This window comes from Anastrepha ludens, chromosome 5 (genome assembly GCF_028408465.1).
Source record: "Anastrepha ludens isolate Willacy chromosome 5, idAnaLude1.1, whole genome shotgun sequence".
Classification (NCBI taxonomy): Eukaryota; Metazoa; Arthropoda; class Insecta; order Diptera; family Tephritidae; genus Anastrepha; species Anastrepha ludens.
Window position 1 is genome coordinate 101,123,686 of NC_071501.1, and position 21,402 is coordinate 101,145,087.

Below are 21,402 nucleotides of genomic sequence, written 5' to 3' on the forward strand. Positions count from 1 at the left end.
AACAATTAATTAAACAAAGGCAATCAATAAAAACAAATAAAAAAATTAAAATATAATTTAAGAAATCGCTAAAAAATATAACTAAACTACATGAAAAATAATTTACTATCTTCACAAAACTAAAATATAATGGAAAAAATAATATCTACATTTCTCCAAAACGCCAAAGAAGAATGAAAATTAATTTCAATCATAACATTTCAAATAAGATATAATTAAGTAAATTATATTTAAATTAGAAAAAATAATAAATTTATTTAGTAAATAATTTTGTAAAAAAGTACGCAAAAAATTATAACCATAAAGGGTAACAAATTTACAAAATAAACAGCTTCCAATTAAATTCGCGAAAAGTGTTCACAAATGACTGCGCAAAGTGTACCGTCGGAAAGTGCTGCGCTCTGCTTAGACTAAAGCAAAAATTTACCAGTGCATATAAAATTAGTAAAACTCACAAAACACAATACACTTACGTGGCAAGCCATCTGAAAGCTAGGATTGCAAATAACCGCTTCTTTGCTCTGCTTTAAAATGATTTTCGATCGCTATGCAGTATCAGGTATGATTGTGCCGAAAATAAGAAAGTAATCTCATTTGAATAAAAATTTTAAAGTGATACTTTTTTTAATTTTATATTACCATTTTTTTTTTTGGGTTGCTGCAGTGCTGAATTTTTCGCTTTACTAATTTTTGAATGATCCCCATATTTGAGTGAGTCAGTGCGTGAATACTAATTTTGTGCTCGATGCCCATTATGGACGTGAAACTTCAAATTATTAAGTGGAAAAAGGTTTTTTCATATAGGGATCGCCTCTTGGCACGCAATGCCAGTTGTATTTCTGCAATGAAAAAACTTGATAGAAAAACTATCTGCCGTTCAGAGATGACATAAAACTGTAGCGCCTTTTATTTGTGGAATAGCTCCAAAGAAGGTATCACAACTGGATGGAGTTGTACGCTAAATATCTGAGAAAGTATTTCTGATTGAATTGGTTAATTGAAAAAGTGCTTAAAATGTATGTAGCACATAAAAAAGATGTCTGAAGTATGAGGAATGTTTTTTTTTTAAATAAAAACTGCCTTGTCGTTTTCTGGCAGCTATTCCGTTTGACTTACATTAGATTAGATACTTTTAGATTTCATTAGATATGAGCAGGTAAAAGGCTGTATTTTCATATAAATTTGCATTTACCGCAGCGATTTACATTAGAAATGCTCTTTATTGAATATCAGCCAATTAATTTAATATAACCTCGAGCTCCAAAATAAGAGTGAAATAAAAATATTTTTTTATTTTTTCTAATTTTGTGACGGGATGCTCTTCCAATTAATCTTTTCAATAAGGAGCAAGTGCCTTGGTAGAGAAATTCATTGCCTGATGTAACTCCTTACAAGGTGACGCAAAATTATTCATACAATTTTATTTTTTATTTTATTTTGTTATCATTTTTTATTTTTTTCATTTTTCTCCTATTGGAGTATAGGGCGTCATCGAATTTTGTTTTTGAATAATTTTTTTACTGGATAAAATAAAACTATTTTGATTGATAAAAATCTTTATTTTGACCTTCACGCGCTCCTCTGCTTATCTGTTTGTATACTGCAGCTGTTTAGTTCACAAGTGGAAATATGATGCCAAAAATTATAAGTCTCATATAGGGCGATTAATTTTGCGCCACATTGTATAGGGTTTTTCAGTAAGAGCGCTTCAACTTTTGACCTTTTTTGAATAAAACACAAACGGTTTGACTTTCTTAACTAATTTTTTTTTATTATCGAGTTTGAACATATACATTTAAGTATGAAATTCGCTTTCTTTTGCATGACCATCGCGTGCACGTTTTACGAAGTCCAATCGTTGAACCCAATTTTCGACCACTCTTTTGCATAAATCGGCCGAAATTCCAGCAATTTCGCGTTCAATATTGGCTCTGAGCTCACAAATCGTCGCCGGCTTGTTACTGTAGACCAATGACTTCACATAACCCCAAAACGGGATGGCTTGTTAAATGGACCGTAAAATGGCCGTAATGCTCTTAAAGTAGCCGCAACAGAACGATTATTTTCATAAAAAATTTGCACGATTTGCAATCGTTGCTCAAGTGTGTAGCGTTCCATGATGAAATGTATACTAATGAAGTTTACAAATGACGAGCGAAAAATAAAAAATATTGCGTCGTTCGCCCTCCCTATCGGAAAAAAGTTGAAGCGCACCTATTGAACAACCCTATAGTTGTTTGCCTACTTTGTTCTTTTTTTTTTTGGTGGGTGAGGTAGGGTTCAAAATGCCTTCGCACTTACAGCGACCGTCGTCTACAGCGTCGTGTGGTGTAGCCACTAAAACGACCCCTCTTCTCCTTCTGGGGAGACACCTTTCCCGGAACTGCTTTCTAAATTACTATTTCTGTGCGGCTTCGCTTTGTTGCACTGTGTCGAGGTCAATCTTTTTTTTTCGTAGTACGTTCTCGATGTATTTCTTTACCGCGTTTCAGCTGTCCTCGCGTTTGAGCATTTTGCTGATTTTTTGCTCGGTGCGATGTCGCCAATCTGCTCCCTCAGGGCATTTCTTTCCGCGAGCAATTTGCTACAACTAAAAACCGTGTGTTCAGCGTCATCGCTCAGCGCTTCGCAGTATATGCACTTGGAATCGGTCACCTTGCGGAAAGTATTTGTCCGGAAGTGTTTGTGACCCGATTGACATTTATGTTGAGTAAGGTTTGGCAGGCCATAATGAATCATTTAACGCCAGCACAACGCTTACAAATTATGGAATATTAAATTTCCAAATTTCATAGAACGAAGTTTTGAAGAAGACGCCGAAATATCGATTTGTCATCAATTTTTTCTCAACTTGTCGATCTTTTACGTAAAGATCTTGGCTTACGAGCCTATAAAATATAGCTCATGCAAGAATTGAAGCCGAATGACCATCGTTTGCCTTACATTTTTGCTGATTGCGCTAAATTAGATTTATTATTCGGATTTTTAGTTAGGAGGTTTAGTTGTCAAAAATTGCACTGATCCTATCATGAACCATGTAACTCGTAGCCGCGGCGGACATATGCCGGATATCATTTTCAGGAAATAAATGCCATGAAATTTCCTACCAAATTATAATAAAAAAAAAACCATTGCAAGAATATTTTTGTTTTTTACTATCAATTGAAGTTCTCAACTTCTCATAAAACCACCCGATAGCTTAATAATTTAGTTATATAGTTGGCGCTTACATCCTTTGTCGGTTGTTTGCTGTGCGCCCTGTTGTTTTTTTCATTCTATTATAAAGGGTGGTTAAATTTCAAGGGCCGATGTTGAATGTGAACCACACCTAAACGTCAACGACAACGTTGGACTTCTTTCTTCAAGAGCTCAAGGATGAGATAATTCGGCACATTAATGGCATAGTACTTCAATTATGCCTCAGAGTCATAGAAAATTTGGATCATCGGATGGAGGTGTGCCGCCGAGGCCGTGGCGCCTATTTGTCCAATATTTTGTTCCATACGTAATTGAGCCATACCAGTATTATCATTTTTATAAAAATTTTATTTTATTTAAAATGAAACTTGAAACTTAGCCACCCTTTAGATAAGGAAGTTTATGCATTTGGTGGTCTTTGGAGGTGTGCCGCCGAGGCCGCGGCGGACATTTGGCCGATATTTTGTTCCATGCGTAATTCAGTTATACCAGTATTATCATAGTAAAGAAAAATGACAATAATTTCCAAAAAAAAATTGTATTCTATTCAAAATCAACACCAGCCCTCAAAACTTAACCACCCTTTACATATACATATATAACTTATGCACAAAATTTGATTCCAAAGATGACTTCAACTGTCGTATATCATTTTTGAAACAATCTGTTTAGATCTCTCACTTCGTGGAACCTGAAAGATCTGCCACCCCTCATTCGGAAGTCACAGTTACAGATAGGAGAGGTCCTTCAAATAACAAATGTTCGGCATTTGTTTTGCAGCACTATTTGATTAGCACTCCTGTTATGTTGCAACTTTTCTATAACCTATATTTACCTACTCACCGACAAACACACATACACATTTACATATATTTACATAATTTGCGCTTGACTATTTGCTTTTGGCATGCGCATGCAATTTGACACACGGATGCGAATCCTTCAGATAAGCGCTGAGTAAATTTGCGGTCGGCACTCGCGTTGTTGTTGTTGTTATGCCAACCAGTGAAGGATTTCACACCAAGCGGCACAGCATAAAGGCATTTAGACGCCGCAGGCAAGGGAAAGTCTAAGACTTATCTACTAATTTGAATAGGACAACTGTTTTTGTTTTTATTTCGGAAATTCTTTCAAATAGATTCTGTATATGGGGCTTGTGGTTATTTGCGAAGTTGTCGAATGGCGTTACGTAGGTCAAGAATAGGCGTCGGCAACACTTATTTTATGTATATTTGTACTGTTACATAATATTCACAGCAGAACCGTGTCAACGCGTGTGGTCGACTTGCGGCCCTAACATAAAAGGCAGTTTTTTTATTTGAACAAGCGCGGATAATTTTGCCAGTGATTTTCGTTTGAGTTCCAATTATAGGTACAAACGCGTATATTTCGAGTAGTTTCAGTGCACGGTCCCGTATTCGCAAATTGAAATTATTACTACTGAAAGGCTTCAATAATGCTGTATGTTACATTACAGAAATTACTTTTTTAACTTGCGACTCAATCTCTTAAAAAAATTTGTTTGGTCCAATACACAGAGAAAGAGTTGATTTTGCCGTATAGTGTAATATAAAGAAGAAAACCCTTTTTAAAAAGCTTGAAATATGTAAAACTTAAATTATCTCAGAGCTGGTTCTATTTCCAGAGATGTGAACCCATCTGGAAGTGTCTAGACTTTTTCCACTTAAATGGAAACAAAACCGGGGTTTATTGAAAAATATGACAGTTTTGTGGATTAAAAATTTGTTTTAATTAAATATATATATTTTAAACCTATGTACGTACGTATTTCTTCAAATAAAAGGTAGGTTGAAGTGGTTGTCCTGTGGGACACACTCATGCTCATAACCCATTGTGATGCCTCGTGTGGAACTTGTCCTTATCTGACTTAAAGCTAGTGTGTTTGTTTTTCAAAAATGTTAGAATATTCTTGAGATCGTCCAATTCATTAAAAATTGTGTACCTAAAATAATAAAAATACGTCAGGATAGAACAGGACAATGGCACAGAAGGTGCGAGATCGTCTCTTCCTCTACTATAAAATATATAGGACTGTACCATGATTCAATTATTAAGGTTTGCTCACTAGTGACATTCGATTTTTGACACTCCCTTACAAAAGGTTGTATTTAAGAAGGTGCATAAAGTGGAAAAAATTAAATCCTGTTTGGTAAAAATGGTATCAAAAAAGTATTTTGTTACTTAAATGGAAACAAATGCGAACGGTTAAAAAAATAAATTTTAATTAATATTTGAATGTAAATAATGGTATAAATAGAAATTATTAGCGGAAATTGCCAAGTCTAATATTAAAACAAGAAATAATTTCACATAATCCAAGATTTTGTTTTGTGAATTAATTTTTAAATTTAAAACCGATCGCGAAGTTTCGCCAATATGAACCTATTTTGTTAAAAATAAATAAATAATTGGCACGTACAATTCTGTTAGGTGTTTCGCCGGGATCCTCCTTCTATTTGTAGCGCGCGTTCCACAATTGCAAGGACCTACAGTTTTAAGCCGATTCCGGTAGATGGTTTTTTATGAGAAGCTTTTTCATGCTGGTACTGTGCTTTGCTAAGCCTTCTCTGGACACTTCATCCATCCATTGGTAGGTGGGCTCATTGGAAACAAGTTCTGTCAATCCCAACTTTTTATAATGAGGTCTGCAATGTTATCGATTGCGTCGGGACTATCCAATTATTCTCCCTGCCGTAACTCTTTAGCAAACGCTAGCTCTTTGCAAAACATGAATTCCGTCTAAATCACTACAGAAATAAAGCTTTTTAAATTCTCCACTCATCAATCTCAGATTGCGTCAATTACTGTATCTTGTCCTGACTTAAGCGGTATGTATTTCATGTCATACCACCATGGTCCTGAACATATCGATGAAAACTATTTAGCGAGTTGTTGTTCGTAAGCAGACCATTTCGAAAATGAAATGTTTTTCGACAAATTTTACTTTTCCTCTACTTTTACTCAAAATTTCTAGAGCTAGCAACCCAGTGTCTTGCTAAGGGAGCCGATTTGTCAAGAGACAACGAGAAAGCTTACTGAACAAACCTTTTATCATTGAATCATGGGACTGTACGTGGAAAATTATATAAAAAAATAATTGTGAAAATTCAAATAAATAAAAAACATTAATCAGAAAAAACTTAAAAAAAATAACACGTTAAAACAGCTTTAAAAACCTTTTCTGTGTGTTTGCCTGTTTTGAATAATTAAATTTGACGAGGCACTCGCCAGTATGCACAACAAATATGGCCCAATCACTCCGCCCGCGTGAACGCGCACCACACAGTGGCTTTAAGTTGATGTAATGGCTTTTCGTGCATTTCAGTGAAGATTTTGCTTATTGACCTAGCCGTTTCAGTGGCAAAGCGCATCCTCGCTCACCAAAACGTCCTCTTCGTTGTGGAGATTGAAGATGGCTTGACAGTAATTCGCATGCGAGAGAAGATCTGCAGGCATTAACTGATGCACTGCTTGGACTTTGTACCGGAACATGTGCAAGTCTTTCACTAAAATTCGCTGTAGGGTTCATCCGGTGATGCCCAGTTACGCGGCTCTCAGCATCATCCGCAGCCACAGCCGCGATATTTTCAGCCGCAAGGCCCCATTGGTCTTTTTAGGCTTTTCATTATTTTTTTACATTAAAAGGGTAAAATATCGATACTTTATTTCGATACCAATGCTAATATAAGTGTGGATACTCATCTTCTGATACATCTTTTGACACTAGTATCGATATTTTTTATAACATATTTAGCCGCAACAAGTTACGATTGACAAGGTGGCACAAAATTAATCAGCCTATCGGAAGATGTATAATCTTTGCAAATGGTGTGGTACTTCAATCAAATTTGAAACTTGTGAAGTAGACAGCTGCAGTATACAAACAGACAAAGCAAAGATTCTCATCACTCGAAATCATATTTTTATTTAGTAAAAAAGTTATTCTAAAACAAAGGTATATGGAAAAAAATAGGGAACGCGAACGAATAAGGTCTCTAAGTACTTCAGTTTACAGAACTGGCTAGATTTCCCTACATAGTTGTTATGCATGAGTATTGGTACATATTTATGTGGGTATGTATATATGTAAGTATGTATGTATGTAAGTATGTATGTATATATGTATGTCTGCCTGCGCGCTTGTCTGATTGTCTCTTCGAAAATGGCATCGCATCGCATCGCATCGCGCCTGTCAATCGGCTGTTTGTTTATTTACTTATTAGCTTCTTATTTACTGCCTTGTATCAGCTATTGTTATTGTTGTTGTTATGTCTTTTGGCTTTTCCATAATCGCTGATACTGCACAAGTTCCTATTTGTATTCGTTGACAACATTGTTACTGCATTGTTTGTTGTTGTTGTTTTAATTACTGTCATTGCTAAAATTGCTGACAACGATGATACGCCGCCCAGGGCAGTAAATAATATTAGTTTGTTTCAATGTGCGAGATCGAGCGCAACAGATAATGCCAATTCTTCCAACAGACAGAATGTCAAATCGGTGTGACAAAGCTACAAAATAAATGTATCTATGTATATGTGTGCATATGTATGTATTGAGCTTCAATTCCATCTGTGTGTGTAGATGTTGCTTATTTGCCTGTACGACTGGGCGCCTGGTTGAATGTGTACATATGTTTTTGGATCGATAGGAAACCACTTGGCCTTAACTAATCTCTATCTTGTCTTCTATATGAGTGCGAGTCAACTGGAGTATTCACGTAGAACTTGACTTGATAATTATTTATATTTGTATTACAAAAATTACCAAAAGCACTTGAAGCGCATAAAACGTTGGTAGATAAAAGATTTTTGTTGACAAAATTTGTTAAATTAATTTACGAGTTTGATTTTCGTGAGTAGACAAATTCAGCTGGCGCTCATCTTATCGCGCCTTTGAAGAGGGAAGCACGTCAATGATAGAAATGAAGTGAACTGCCAGTGTCATTTTTGTTAAAAGAGTTTAAATTGAAGATACTTTTAAGTGTTCAAATATGGCTTGATAAGAATTTAGTTTAGATACAAAGCGCAATCATCAGCATAAAAACAAGTGGGGGGAAAAAACGATGAATGCCACTGGAAAGTCATTGTCTCACGCTTTTTAAAAGTGCTTTAGATCTACTCAAGTTCATTCAAGACAAGTTTTGTTACCATTCAGATCTTAAAATTATTTTTTAATAGTCATTATTTACAAGTATATAAGGGGTTTTCCAATAAGAGGGTATTCAAAGAAAAATGATATTTTTTAAAATAAATGATCGGATGTTTATTTCATCATTAGAAAATAACATCAGGCAAATGACCACCACGACCACGCTTACAAGACAATATCCTTTTCATGAAATTTTCCATAATTGAATTGCAAAGTGGCTACCCTATGTCCTCCAGGGCCTCACGAATTCCAACTTTGAGGTCTTAAAACGACCCTGGGCTGTTGGGGTAGACCTTCTCTTTTACGTGACCCCAAAAGAAAAACGCCACAAGGTGTTAAATCACAAGATCTCGGTGGTCAATTGTGATCACCTCTTCGAGAGATAACACAGTCCGAAAACTTTTCCCGTAAAAGATCAATGGTTTCGTTGCTTGTGTGGCACGTAGCGCCGTCTTGTGGAAAATAAACGTTGTCCAAATCAATATCATCCAATTTCAGCCATAAAAAATCGTTAATCATCTCTCGATAGTGCAATCCATTCACAAATAACATCTGTTATTGGAAAGCCCTTTAATTAAGGATCATTGGCCAACCAGAATCTAATACTTCTATAAGTTGGAGAATAAGTTCGTGGCCTTTTTATCGAAGACTTTTATTTAAACAAAAAACAATAATTATCATATATCAATAAGTTAATCCGTTATATATTCACCTTTGCTGTTTACAACCTCTTCCCAACTCTCGACCAATTTGTTGATGGCGTTCCGCCAAAAATCGCCTGGTCTGGTGTCAAAGAAGTTGTTGAGCCAATTTTTAAAGACGTCTTTGTTATCGAAGGTAACGGCCTTCATATGGTTTGACAGAAAGCGGAAAAAATAGTAATCAGTCGATGCAAAGCCTGGAGAATACGGCGTCTGCAGAAGGACTTCCCATTCGAGTTCTTGGAGTGAGGCTTTGACCACTTGTGGAACATGGCACCTGGCGTTGTCGTGAGGGAGTATAGTTTGGCCATGTCGATCAGGTCTTTTCAGTCCAATAGCCTTATTCGCGTAGTGTAGCTGAACAATGTAGAGGCCGTTGTTGACCATATCATTCTTTTCAGCAAAAAGCGCTGTTTATGACCGCGTGTTGCTCGATTGTTTGAATTTGAAGGCGACGTTCTTTGGTTTTTTCATTGAGCACATGAGGCACCCAGGCTTCCGATTTTTCGGTAAACCCCATTGAATGAATGTGATTGGGAATCGTTTTAAGATCGCAGTTCATTTTTTCCGTCAATTCCGCTGACGTCAAAGTCGCCATTTTTGAACTTTGCAAACCATTTCCGCACTGAAAACTCGCCTATGATACCATCTCCAAACACGTCGCAAATGTTGCGGGCTGTTCCGGCAGCTTTTTGGCCTCGATGAAAAGCAAAGAAGAGCTGGTGTCCAAAATGTTGAATTTTGCCTCCTGGGTATTCCATTTCTAAGCCGCAAAACTAATGAAAAATGAAATAACTCAAAAATACAATTAACACAGTTTTGTAAAGCAGAAAGAGTTCTATCGAACTAATACTTATCCTTTGCCAAACAGCAAGCAAATCGTTGTAAAATACAAGAAAATATAAAATCGCTACGAACTTATTCCCCAACTATGGATATAGATAACTATGGTTTCACAGCTGATAATGGCACGTTTCCATTTAAGAAATTTTGTTAAGTCATCATGAATCGTGTAACGTCAAAGCAACTGTTGCAAATTGTGGAAATTTACTTTGACAAAAATAAATCTTCTGGGAAAGTTCATAGAGCACTCGCGTCATTATCGGTCCATATTTCTTTCGAAATGAAAAAGGAGCTGCCATTACGCTATTGGACCAATCTGACTGTATATTTTTTTAATTGAAAATTGGATATATAATCGCTGATCCAATTCATGATTCCTGTAGAACTGATTCCGACTATTGGCTCTGGTCCCTATGGAGTAACCGCTGATCGGCAGTTAGCCAATTCATCGGCGATTTCATTTCCTTCAATAACTCGGTGCTCTGGAACCAATAGAAGTACAAGGTTTTTCCGTCTTGCAACTGAATTAAACTTCTTGAATTCTTGAACAATCTTTGTGGTCTGCTTTCTCCAGGGTCTTCAGTGCAACCTGACTGTCACTAAAGACTCCAGTCTGCTTCCCGCTCCAGCTCCATCTCAATTATCCATTCTGCTACTTTCAGAATGGTAAAAATTTCCGTATGGAAAACAGTTACCATCCTTCACATAGTGTAATGATACGTATTATTATCGTTTAAGTACCATCCAGTTCCAGAACCAAAGTTCAAAGCTTTTAAAAAACAACAACAAAAAAATGAATTCATTCACGTAATTCTTGATTTGGCGGTATATTGAACATTCGAAGTACAGTAAGCAGCTGCAGTTCTAAAATATATTGACTTTTACTTATTTCTTAGCCAAGTGAATATACTGTTATCTATTGATAATCCAATCTGATTAATATGGTTCCAAAAGTTATTTTTTATCTGCTAACTAATTTTTAAGTTTAATTTCTACTTAAAACTTTACAGCCAAATAAATTATCTTAAACTTTACCTCCCAACTTCTGTTATCTTTCTCTTGCAGGCAACAGTGGCGACGAGTACGAATCGCCAGCCGTGCGACATCTTAATTTTACACCATTCTCCACGCACACCAACCATCTCAATCACCATCCCCCACATCATCATAATCATCATCAAACGCACCTGCCAACAACACCACTCACAGCACCTCCCACGTCACAATCATCATTGAATTACGAACGCAGCGAATACAAGCGGGACAGCGGAGAACATAATAACGTTAACGCCATCATACAGAACGGGCACAACGGCACGCCCTACGATTTGGAACAATCGCCGCTTTATGCAACGCCGATTGGGACGACATTTGGCAATCATCACCAGCAGCATCACAATAACAAACAGAATACACAGCCACCGCAACAACACCTGCCCACGCAGTCGATAGCGACAACAGCAACAGCGGCTACAACAACACCCGCCTCAGCGTCTGCTTCAGCGCATCAAATGGAGCGTTTCTTCAGCAGTAAAGTGCACGCGGAAGATTTCTTCATGCAGCTGGCACGTTTACAAGGACTAGACAATCCCTTGTGTGGCCTGGACATACGAGAGCAGGGCGTGTACGCGAAAGTGCCATTGTGCCGCGGAACGCGTTATGGCCCGTTTGCGGTGAAGCTATGCAGTGAACCGACGGCGCCGAGTCTGGCTTGGGAGGTAAGTGCCAGTGTGCAAGGAAGAGCGCCCAAATATGTTTTGTATGTGTGCGTGTATTAATGAAATTTAAGATGTTACCATTGATTAATTTGCTTATGTGGGAAATTGTGAGTTGCAATTCGCGCACTTTTCGTTTTGGGTGAAAAATTACCACTTCTCCGATTTTTCTTTTTTTTTTGTGTGACAATTTTTCCGTTGCTTAATCCTTTCGCATCTGTGCGAAAATTACGAATACGGATCGCATTACTAGCAGCGGGTTTGATATTTAAAATGTGGTGTGCTCGCAAGCAAACGCTGCACATTCGTTGAAATTTAATCCTATCAAGCGTTACCCAAAATTAACGCATTTCCAATTTGCACGTTTTCCACAAATTATTTATTTCGCATCCTTTTTGGGTGTAAAAATGCAACAAAATCATTGAAAATTAAGTGATTGCGAAAATATTCGATTAAAGTATACCCAGTAGCAGAATGTTGTTATTGTTGTTGAATTTGCTTTGGTGTTGCACGCATCAGTTGTCAATCAGAAAAGCGGCTGCGAATTGTCACACTGTTTCGACAAGGGCGCACAAGCTGATAGGATAACAGACAGATTCAGGCACCAGGGATGGGATAGGAAGTGCGCGCGCACCCCAGCAACGGATATGTTTAGGGATGTGCCAAAAACCAGAGCTAATTTCCGGCATCAAATGAGTGCAAGTAAACGAAAGCAAAAACAACAAAAATAGAATAAAATAAAATAGAAAGTAAGAAAAAACATGCGCAAATCCACAAAGTGTCCCTCAAATGAGGCTTAAATTCGCCAGCAAGCTATGACAGCGAGCAAGCAGATAATACCAATTAGGGTCCACGCGCAGACCCGCAGACACCCTACACTACACTACTTGTACATGCGCTCGGCAGTGCGTTTGCACACACCAATACCTCTTACACCACACCCTACTATCTGTGCATAACTTCCATTCACTGTGCTATGTCAGTCACACTGTCTTTCTGTCTATCTCGGCAAACATCCAACCGAGCGCTCCTTTAACCGTGCGATAGCTCTTCATCTCTTGCACAGGGCGCTAGCGTTTGACAATCCAATCAAATTATCGCGCCTTGTACAGATGAGAAGTTTGCTGTCACACGCACACACTCACACACACCGGCGTCGAGTTGACAATTGTCAATCAAGAAAAAATAACAATAAGACTGACACTCAGGTAGTTACAAATATTTAAACATTCAACAAGCAAGCCACTCGAACTGCAATCTGCTGCACAAATTGATCCGTATGCCGTAGTAGATGGTCTCACCTTCCTTCAGTAGACAACCTTTCAAAATTACTTTCTTGCTTCTGCTTTGTTATTTGCACAGTATTTTCAAAAGGATATGTTTTGCTATAGATGATCCTCGAATCAAGCGCTGAGTGTTTGTCATATTTTATAAAAACAAAATAACATCGGATATGGAAGAGATAAGAAAAGTAATGCAGTAAAAAGTTGAGAGAAATATATAACAGAGCGAAGTGTAAGTTAGTAGAAAGGCCTAAAATTAAATGATTTTGAATCGAGAGAAGAAAAATTAAGTTTGTGCAAATATTAGATCCGCTCAAGGTCCATACATTTTCCGATGCACTTTTCTCTCGAACATCCAAGAACACCTTATGCTCCAAATAGGAGTTCAAGGTTGACATATATTATATCCTAAGGACCGCCTCATTCGATGTTGCCGTTGTCGCAGCTAAAGGTTAAATTAGAAGTGCCGTGAGCTACGCTGTAATCGATTAGAGGTGGAATGCCATAGCGGTGACAGGTCATAACCGTTACTGGACAGAATAAATAAATTTTGGTTTTTCGCCGCAACCATAAACAGCTGATTGTTGATTTGCTGCATTGTGACATATAAAATACGAAAATTTTAGAATAGACTGGCAACAAACACATGAATTAACTGTAGATGACACGACAGAACAAAGCGAGACAGAAATCGTCAGAATATATGAGTTTTATTTGGATAAAAATGTAACAATTTCGTAACGGAATTAATGAATAAATTACTAATTTCCTCGCCACGGCTATTGTTGTTGTCTTTTCTTTAGTTTCTGAACTTTCGAAATGGACAAATAAATGGCAATGTATTTTTTAGCTGTTTATGGCTATGGTACCAATAATTCTTTTTAAATCCTTGTGCACTTCGCTCGGAATCATATGGCCTCGGCACGATTCTTCTAGCGTCCACGGTTCTGGACTGTCGTTTCTGCGTCGTCCCATATGATGTCGGCATCTGCTAATTCTCGCAACATCGACCTTCGCCAAGTGATCTTTGGCCGACCGCGACCTCAACCTCCTTGCGGCTTCCAGTCCACTGACATTCTAGTGCTGTTATCTGGTGGTTTTCCTAACCTGTGACCTATCCATAGTCACTTTCTGCATTTCATTGAGCCATAGTATGGGCTCCTCATTCGTTGATCTCCACAGTCCGACGTTGCTGATGGTGTTCGGCCAGAATATTCTACAGATGATGCAGAGGCATTTGTTGACGAAAGATTGTAGTCTCCGTGTGATGGTGTTGGAGACCAGACATGTTTCACCGCGCACCCGTCAAGCAGTATATATTTTGCTTTATTGTGGTTAAGTCTCATAGCCTTAGTCACAGCGAGGTTGACCTCCAGTCGAACAGTGCATGCCAGCGTGACTAGTCTGTTCGCCTTCGCAGGGTCAATTGGCTCATAGCGTCGTCTAGAACGATGGTGAAGGGTAGAGACGACAAGGAACAGTCTTGCCTTACGCCTGCGTTGGTGGTGAATCGGTCGCTCAAGTTGCCGTTGTGGAGCACTGAAAGTTCGGAGTTCTCGCAAGGGATCTGGTGAGGCGAATTATCTTCGCAGAAACTCCCTTTCTACTCATCGCCAGCCATATTGAGTGTCGAATAATTGTGTCGAATGGATTCTTGAAGGCGACGAACAGTATGCAAAGCGGGGAGCATCACTCAACTGATTGTTCTACTCTGAGGTGAAGAGTGTTGGCTTGGTTAACACAGCTTAGGTGAAAGTGAAATCCAGCTTCTTTTTTCCTTCAAGAGCGTTCGATATATCGGAGTCTGCGGGGAATATGATCGTGGCTAGGATTTAGGTGGCGTTGGGCAGCGTTATTCATCGCCAGTTGCCGCAGTTACGAAAATATCGACTTTCTTCGACAGCTTCACGATAATGTCATTTGTCCAAGCTGTAGATAGATGACAGTAAATATCGTTATGATTAAGACCACGGTTAAGGTTATGGCGCTCTGGTACGGCACCTCTAACTAAACCTCAATACGCCATATAGTAGGATGGGCAAGATGAGAAATTTATAGAGTGCGGGTTTTTCATTTTCGGAGAGTAAACAACTAGATCTTGGGGTGCTTTCTTGAGCACTTCTTTTCTCACTTTCTCTTTATACAGTTAGCTACTTTCTTCCAGACAGACTCCCACTTGAAGCCATTAGTATTGGTGATCAGGAGTTGCAAAACTAAGCGATTTCTTCGAATATACATTTCCATGAAATTAACAGAGCATACAAATCATCAATATCGCTGGGGCAGCTTTATAATTAGATAGTCAATTTGAGAGTCCCCTAAAATACTGACGATCTAAATTAAGGGTTTTCCCGTAGTACTAAATAAATAGTCACGAAATTCACACTGCAAAAGAGAAACCAACCTTTAACTAAATATAGCAAACAAATTTATAAAACACTGGAAGGTTACCATAGAAATGTTAGCAAATACTAATTATACTTTTGAAGAAGTTAATATCCATTACACAGAAGGCTTATTGCGAACAAAACCTTCCGACTTCTAAATGTCTATAAGTACTGAGCTCCAATTAAACAGCCAGCGCTTATTGACGGAAATCATAGGCAACCCCACTGATGAAGGTAAGTAAGTGAAAAACAACACTTCACTGCAACATCATCCTGAACAAACAGTAACACACTTTTCGTTGCAAAACGATCGTTGACGGCGATCGAGCGATCATCATCTCTGCAGCATCGCTAGCTGGCATCAAATTTATGAGCATGAAACCGCTGGTGTGAACATCGTCACACAAATAGTAGATTATCTTGTGCGGGTAAATATTTTTCTTATTGTTGACATACATTTGTAGGGGTTTTTACTATTTTTACTGCTTTGTTGTTTTTATTTTTTCCCTTTTTGCCCAGTACATTGTTAGGCCAATATTCGAAACTATGTGTGAAGTAGGCAGAGTTGCTAAAAGTAGTGCAGAACAGGCAGACAGACGGAGCCTGCTGCTGACACTCATTTTCAGCTATAGGCACACACACATATATACATACATACATGCGTACATTTCTACCTTTACGTTTCGAATTTGGCATTCTGCGCCCCTTCATTCATAACGGATTAAACTGATCTTCCGATATTGAGTTGTCAGTTGTCGTCCGTGTCTGACTGTCTGTTTGACTGTGTGCCTTTATTTGCCGATTGCTGGTTGCCGGTTGCTACCAGTTGTCATTTGCGAATTGTCCTGCTAATCCTTAGAAACCTAATTGCATATGTAGCAATTTGAGACACTTCCGCATGAAGAAGCTGGTGCTGTGTAGTAGTGGTATTGTGATAGTCATGATTATAATCGAAACTTGGCTGCGATGTTCGGTGTGTGAAAATATGATTTGGTAAATATGATTTCTGCGTATTTACTGATAGTTTGCAAATGCTGAATAGTACAATTTATTTGGAGGGAAATGGAAATGTTATAAGTAAAAGTCGTTTAGGCAGAAGTGTTCATCAGATTTGGCGATGCGTAGCGGCTACAAAGGTGGACAAATGGTGGTGGGGTATTAATCAGCTCGGTTAGGCAGACAGTTATCATGGACGGCTCGGCTATATGGGTAAAGTCAGAGTTTGTGCGCGAATTTGACAGTTGCAATACCGTTGAAATTTGAATTGGTCGAGCCAAGGAGCGCCAAGATATTTAGTGGATCCTAAAACACTCAGGCTAAAAAGCCCATTGTATTTAAGCCTATGCAATATATATAATTAACGTGTACACCCTTTTTGGGTGTTAGGCCGAGCTCCTCTTCCTATTTGTGGTGTGCGCCTTGATGTTGTTTCACAAATGGAGGGATCTACAATTTCAAGCCGTCTCAGAACGGCAGATATTTTTTATGAGGAGCTTTTTCATGGCAGAAATACACTCAGAGAACTAGAAAAACCTTTTTCTTTATTTTGATCTTTCATCGAGATTCGAACCTTCGTTCTCTCTGAATTACGAATGGTAGTCACTCACCAACCCATTCGGCTACGGCGGCCGCAATGCCTAGGCAATACCGTTACTACGATATGAGTGCCCGGTTGTACAGATGGCCAGAACACACACAGCTGGTTCTGTGAGCTCAAAAACTATGCATAGTCCCAACACTTTCCGGCAGTATAAACTGTGGAACGTCCAGCCACATACGGCATCAGAACTAAACTTCTGCTATCGTTGGGTGAACGCAACTTGCGGGCATACTATGTGGTCTAGTCTATTTCGACCAAACTGAGAGAATAACCCTTTGCCGAAGTTTTGCTTTTGCAGCCGTTTGAGACGAATCGTTACATAGGGACTAATACCGTTTGCTGTCCATTATTTTTCTAAATGATCCCCTTCTTAACATATCTCAGCAGCTTGCTGCATTTACTGAAACGCCTCGTGTAATAATCTTCTCTGATTTCATAGAATCCGAATATTGAGTTTGTTGGCGAGGCCAAGCTCTCTTGAAGTGTGAACTTTTTTCATCTGATCTTCAATATTTCTGCAAGCTCTCGTGTCGAGTAACATGGGCTCGGTCTTATCAATGCTTTTATTTTGTCGATATCAAACTCGGTCAGGTCCTGCCCAAGGAGCATTTTTCATATCTACATTACAAGCAGGGAAGTTCTTGGACCAGTTTTAGCGCTGACGTTCTTTAGTATAAATTAATATAAAACACCTTTTTTGACACTTTTTAGTATCGTATTACTTTTTTATTTATCAAAAGTTCACAGCGATGTTACTCGCTCTATGACAAATCTTATAATGCCCTACTATCACTCGAGTGCGTTTTGGGAGACCTCTGATAGGTATGTATGTCCGTTGTATATGTATCCGTTGCTTTTGGCGGGATAACAAGAGGCGTTATTTTTGTCGCTGGGCAAATGCAAAGGCATACCGAAGCTATTTTCTTTTTGTAATGCGGGACGCTTCGACGTGCAAGATCAGCAACTGAAGTTATTGTTGGCAAATTACCTGTGTCGATAAACGCGTGTTCGGTTGGCTGTTGTTAACTGGGTGCTCTAGTATGTGTTCGAAGGTGCCGCTAAACGGGGACATAGGTATGTCGTTGCTGAATTCTTATTGCAATGCTATGATCATAACGCAAACCTACGATCAATACAAAATTAAGTTTGAGCACAAAATTGAGCGCCAAAGCAGAATTTGTACAACAGCTTTAATTCTTAGCCTCTGTTACTTTAACTTATATAAGCGAAATTTTTACTTTTTCGGAACAGTTTCGGGAAACAGTGGATTGGGTTATATGTTTACCAATAAGAGGATCCGTACAATAATATGCGTTTGGTGGCCAGAAAACTTGATATCAAACTTTGATTTATCCAGAGCATTAAGATCGCAATCAGTATTGGAATCCGTAAACCGAAGTGCGCCTAATTTGGACATACTCTGAGAATACCAGCGATGGCTTTAGAGTGGAAGCCTCAAGGTTGCTGGCAGAGAGGACGACCCAAAGTATCCTGATGACTCAGCCTTCATGAGGAATTGCCAAGTAACAACCTCACCTGGACGCAAAGTAAACAAACAACCAGCGTTAGAAGAAAGTAGAAATCATTGCATTTGGCTCTATGCGCTTCGTTTTCGGCGCTTAGGAAAACAATAAGAATAATAAAAGGGTTCACTTGGACAAAAAATTAAATTCGTCTATTGTGATAACATCGCATGGGGAACGGAAAACAGCAAAAGAGGAATGGTAAACAAGTGGTAAACCCAACGAATAGCTATATGCAGTTGTGTTAACCGCTTCGTACTACTGACGAAGTTCAGTACGCGAATAATATCTGTATCTCCTGGTGAGAAGCAAGATGTCTATATTTAAATCTAGATTCACTAAAGCAGAGCAGTAAAGAAAAAATTGCTAAGATAATTCCACCTCATTCTCTAGACGACTGCCTCTAAAGAGACGTCATGCTTCACCGCGTGGAAACCTAACGGGCAATATCCCGTTGGGACTAGTAAAATATTTAGAGCTGAGGATTTGTTAGCATTATAAGTTCCCTGAAGCGCTTCCGATGCCTAGAGATCTAAGAATTTAGCGACCTTAAAAATTTCTGCACTTGCTCAGAACTTGCTGAGTTACCGCGAAGTGTGATTTTCCAGGAGCAGACCATAGATAGTCAGAGGAATCATAATCCTCTCATTGCGCGATGAAGTTACCTCGCGGAAGCTGTGTCTAACTAGCTCATCGGCCCACCACTTTCCGACAATGACCTTGTGACCAGCTACCTGTATAAAATTAATTTCACAGTATTCGGATTCAGTCGAAAGGGGAAATCAGGTATTGCGTGATTAGTTTCGAACGCACTTTCAGCTTGCGTCATCAATTGCCGCTTTACTACCGGAAAAATTGCTTACTTCCTTGGAAGTTATTCCACAAGCCATCAGCCAATCTCTTAGCAGCTACCTTCGTTTGGAAAACGCTGTAGTAGTCCGGTAGACATAACTTGAATTTGATGAACAGCTTCTCGTAAAGTACTTTTCTACCAACCTTTGCGTCGAATTTCTCTTTCCAATTACAGCACTCCATTCATTAAGGGGATTTGGAAGAAGAGGGTCCTACTTGGATCTAGCGCGGTGTGCGTTGATCAATCACCACAGGGATGAACTCAAAGTTTCTAAGAACCCAGGAGTGCACGTAGTTTAAGTCTAGCTGTATCTCGTTTATCTCAGTCTCTAGAAAAATTGGTAAAATATGACGAAAACGCACGGGCTGCTCTTTTATCTTGAACTTGTTGGGAAACCTTTATTGCTGAACTAAAATGTTGAAATTTTTTTTGAGAATGAAGCTATTATTGACATAGAGTCACCTTTTTGTGGGGTGTGACTGAAAATGATAGTCCCACTACTTCTATATCCTCATCATCATCAACAATTTGTCGCTTCTTCTCTTTACACTCCGGATTCCATGATTTTTTTTTGATTGGGGTTAAATGAACCCTGGCTACCATTTTATGTAGTTAAAAGAGAGAAAAGATGTATGCTGCTATATTCTTGGTTAGAAAGTACTCGATGAACCTCAAGCTTAATTGCGTTGGGAAGAAGTTTTTCCATTAAAAGGATGCGTCACATAATTTAACCTTCCATTCCGTGTGAGAATTGTTAAACTGCATGTAATTGAAATTAAAGTATCTTGACTGCCACCCAACGAGTTCCAAAATTAATGGTTTCTCAATTTTTTATGACCTTTAAACCATCGCCTCCGTTAATTAACACATTTCCACAACTCCTTCCGAAGACGAAAAAAAAACGTTTCTCGACTTTTACCCAAAAACGAATGCCAATTAAACTCTTTCTTGAAAAGGGTCTGTGTGCACAAAAGGGATTTTCCATCATTCAATTAAAACAACAAATCGGGATAAGTAGGACTATCATTAATTACGACAAGACACATTCAACACATGTTTACGTGCCACACAAACACAAGACAAATAGATGTCGTGCATAAATACAAACCTCGAGGGAAGATGCAACAGAAGACAAAGCGTAGACGCAGGAAATTGCAGGATGAAAAGGACGAAGCAGTAGAAGAACGATAACAAAAGTGAGCCTAACTAGGGTGTCAATACGCAGTGGGATTTCCCGACTACCGGAATTAGTAAGCTGCTGCCGCCGTTGACTGCTCGAAAGAAGATAACTGCGCGACGGGTTGTCTGTCCGCAAAGGATGTACGAGCGCAATGGGAATTGGGATGAGCACACGCTATTTTGTGGTCACGCACAATTTATCAATTCACAGTTACAATCAAAAAGATAATAGACTGCCAAGCAAAGGCTTGAAAGTAAGAAAGCGCGTGTGCGTGTGAGAAAGATAGAGAGAGAAATACATACAGATGTGCATATGTGTGAAATGTGTTGGTGTAGGTATTTGTGGCACGAATTTCGGAAATCAGCATGAAATGATGAGCTAAGCTGTTACAAATGTGACTGCGACTATTTACTTCTTCACGCAAGATTCTCCCGCTGATTTTTGCTCTTTTCCCGCTGGGCTGCCACAGCGCAGAAATCTCTTGAGGCAATGTTTTGGCTAAATTTATCGGGCAATTTAATATGTGAAAAACAATATGTTGGCATTACATCCCCAACCAGCGCAAAACAGCGACTGCTGCGTTTATGTGCACACATGCAAAAAAAAAAAAATAATAATAATTTATGGAAATTACAAAATCAAAAAAAAGCATACAAATTTAATAACAAAAAACAATACACGAAACAGCAAATCGTCGCGACGCAGCCGCCATCAGCGAGCCACAAACAATTGGAGTGCAAAAAGGGGCGCTGCTCTGCCAACACTGCTCGCTGCCAACAACTGCTAAGTGCGCACTCAGCAGCAACAACAAAAAAAACACAAAAATAATGCATCATACATAGTTGTTGTTGCATATATGTATATTGCATTGTTTGGAAAAAAGCGAACGCACAAAAACTCTTATCTCGCAAGTCATTCGGAAAAACGGCGTTTTCACAAAGTGGCAC

General features: G+C 38.7%; 1 protein-coding gene across 1 annotated transcript in view; it reads left to right on the plus strand.

Moving 5' to 3' along the window:
* The first annotated feature begins 208 nt into the window (after positions 1–208).
* The window catches only part of LOC128863850 (transcription factor hamlet), a 73,918-nt gene continuing 52,724 nt past the window's right edge, over positions 209–21,402 (plus strand). The window contains exons 1-2 of the mRNA XM_054103221.1: positions 209–559; positions 10,980–11,632. Coding sequence (XP_053959196.1) covers positions 532–559; positions 10,980–11,632 — 681 coding nt within the window. The 5' untranslated portion in view covers positions 209–531. The remainder of the gene's footprint in view (positions 560–10,979; positions 11,633–21,402) is intronic.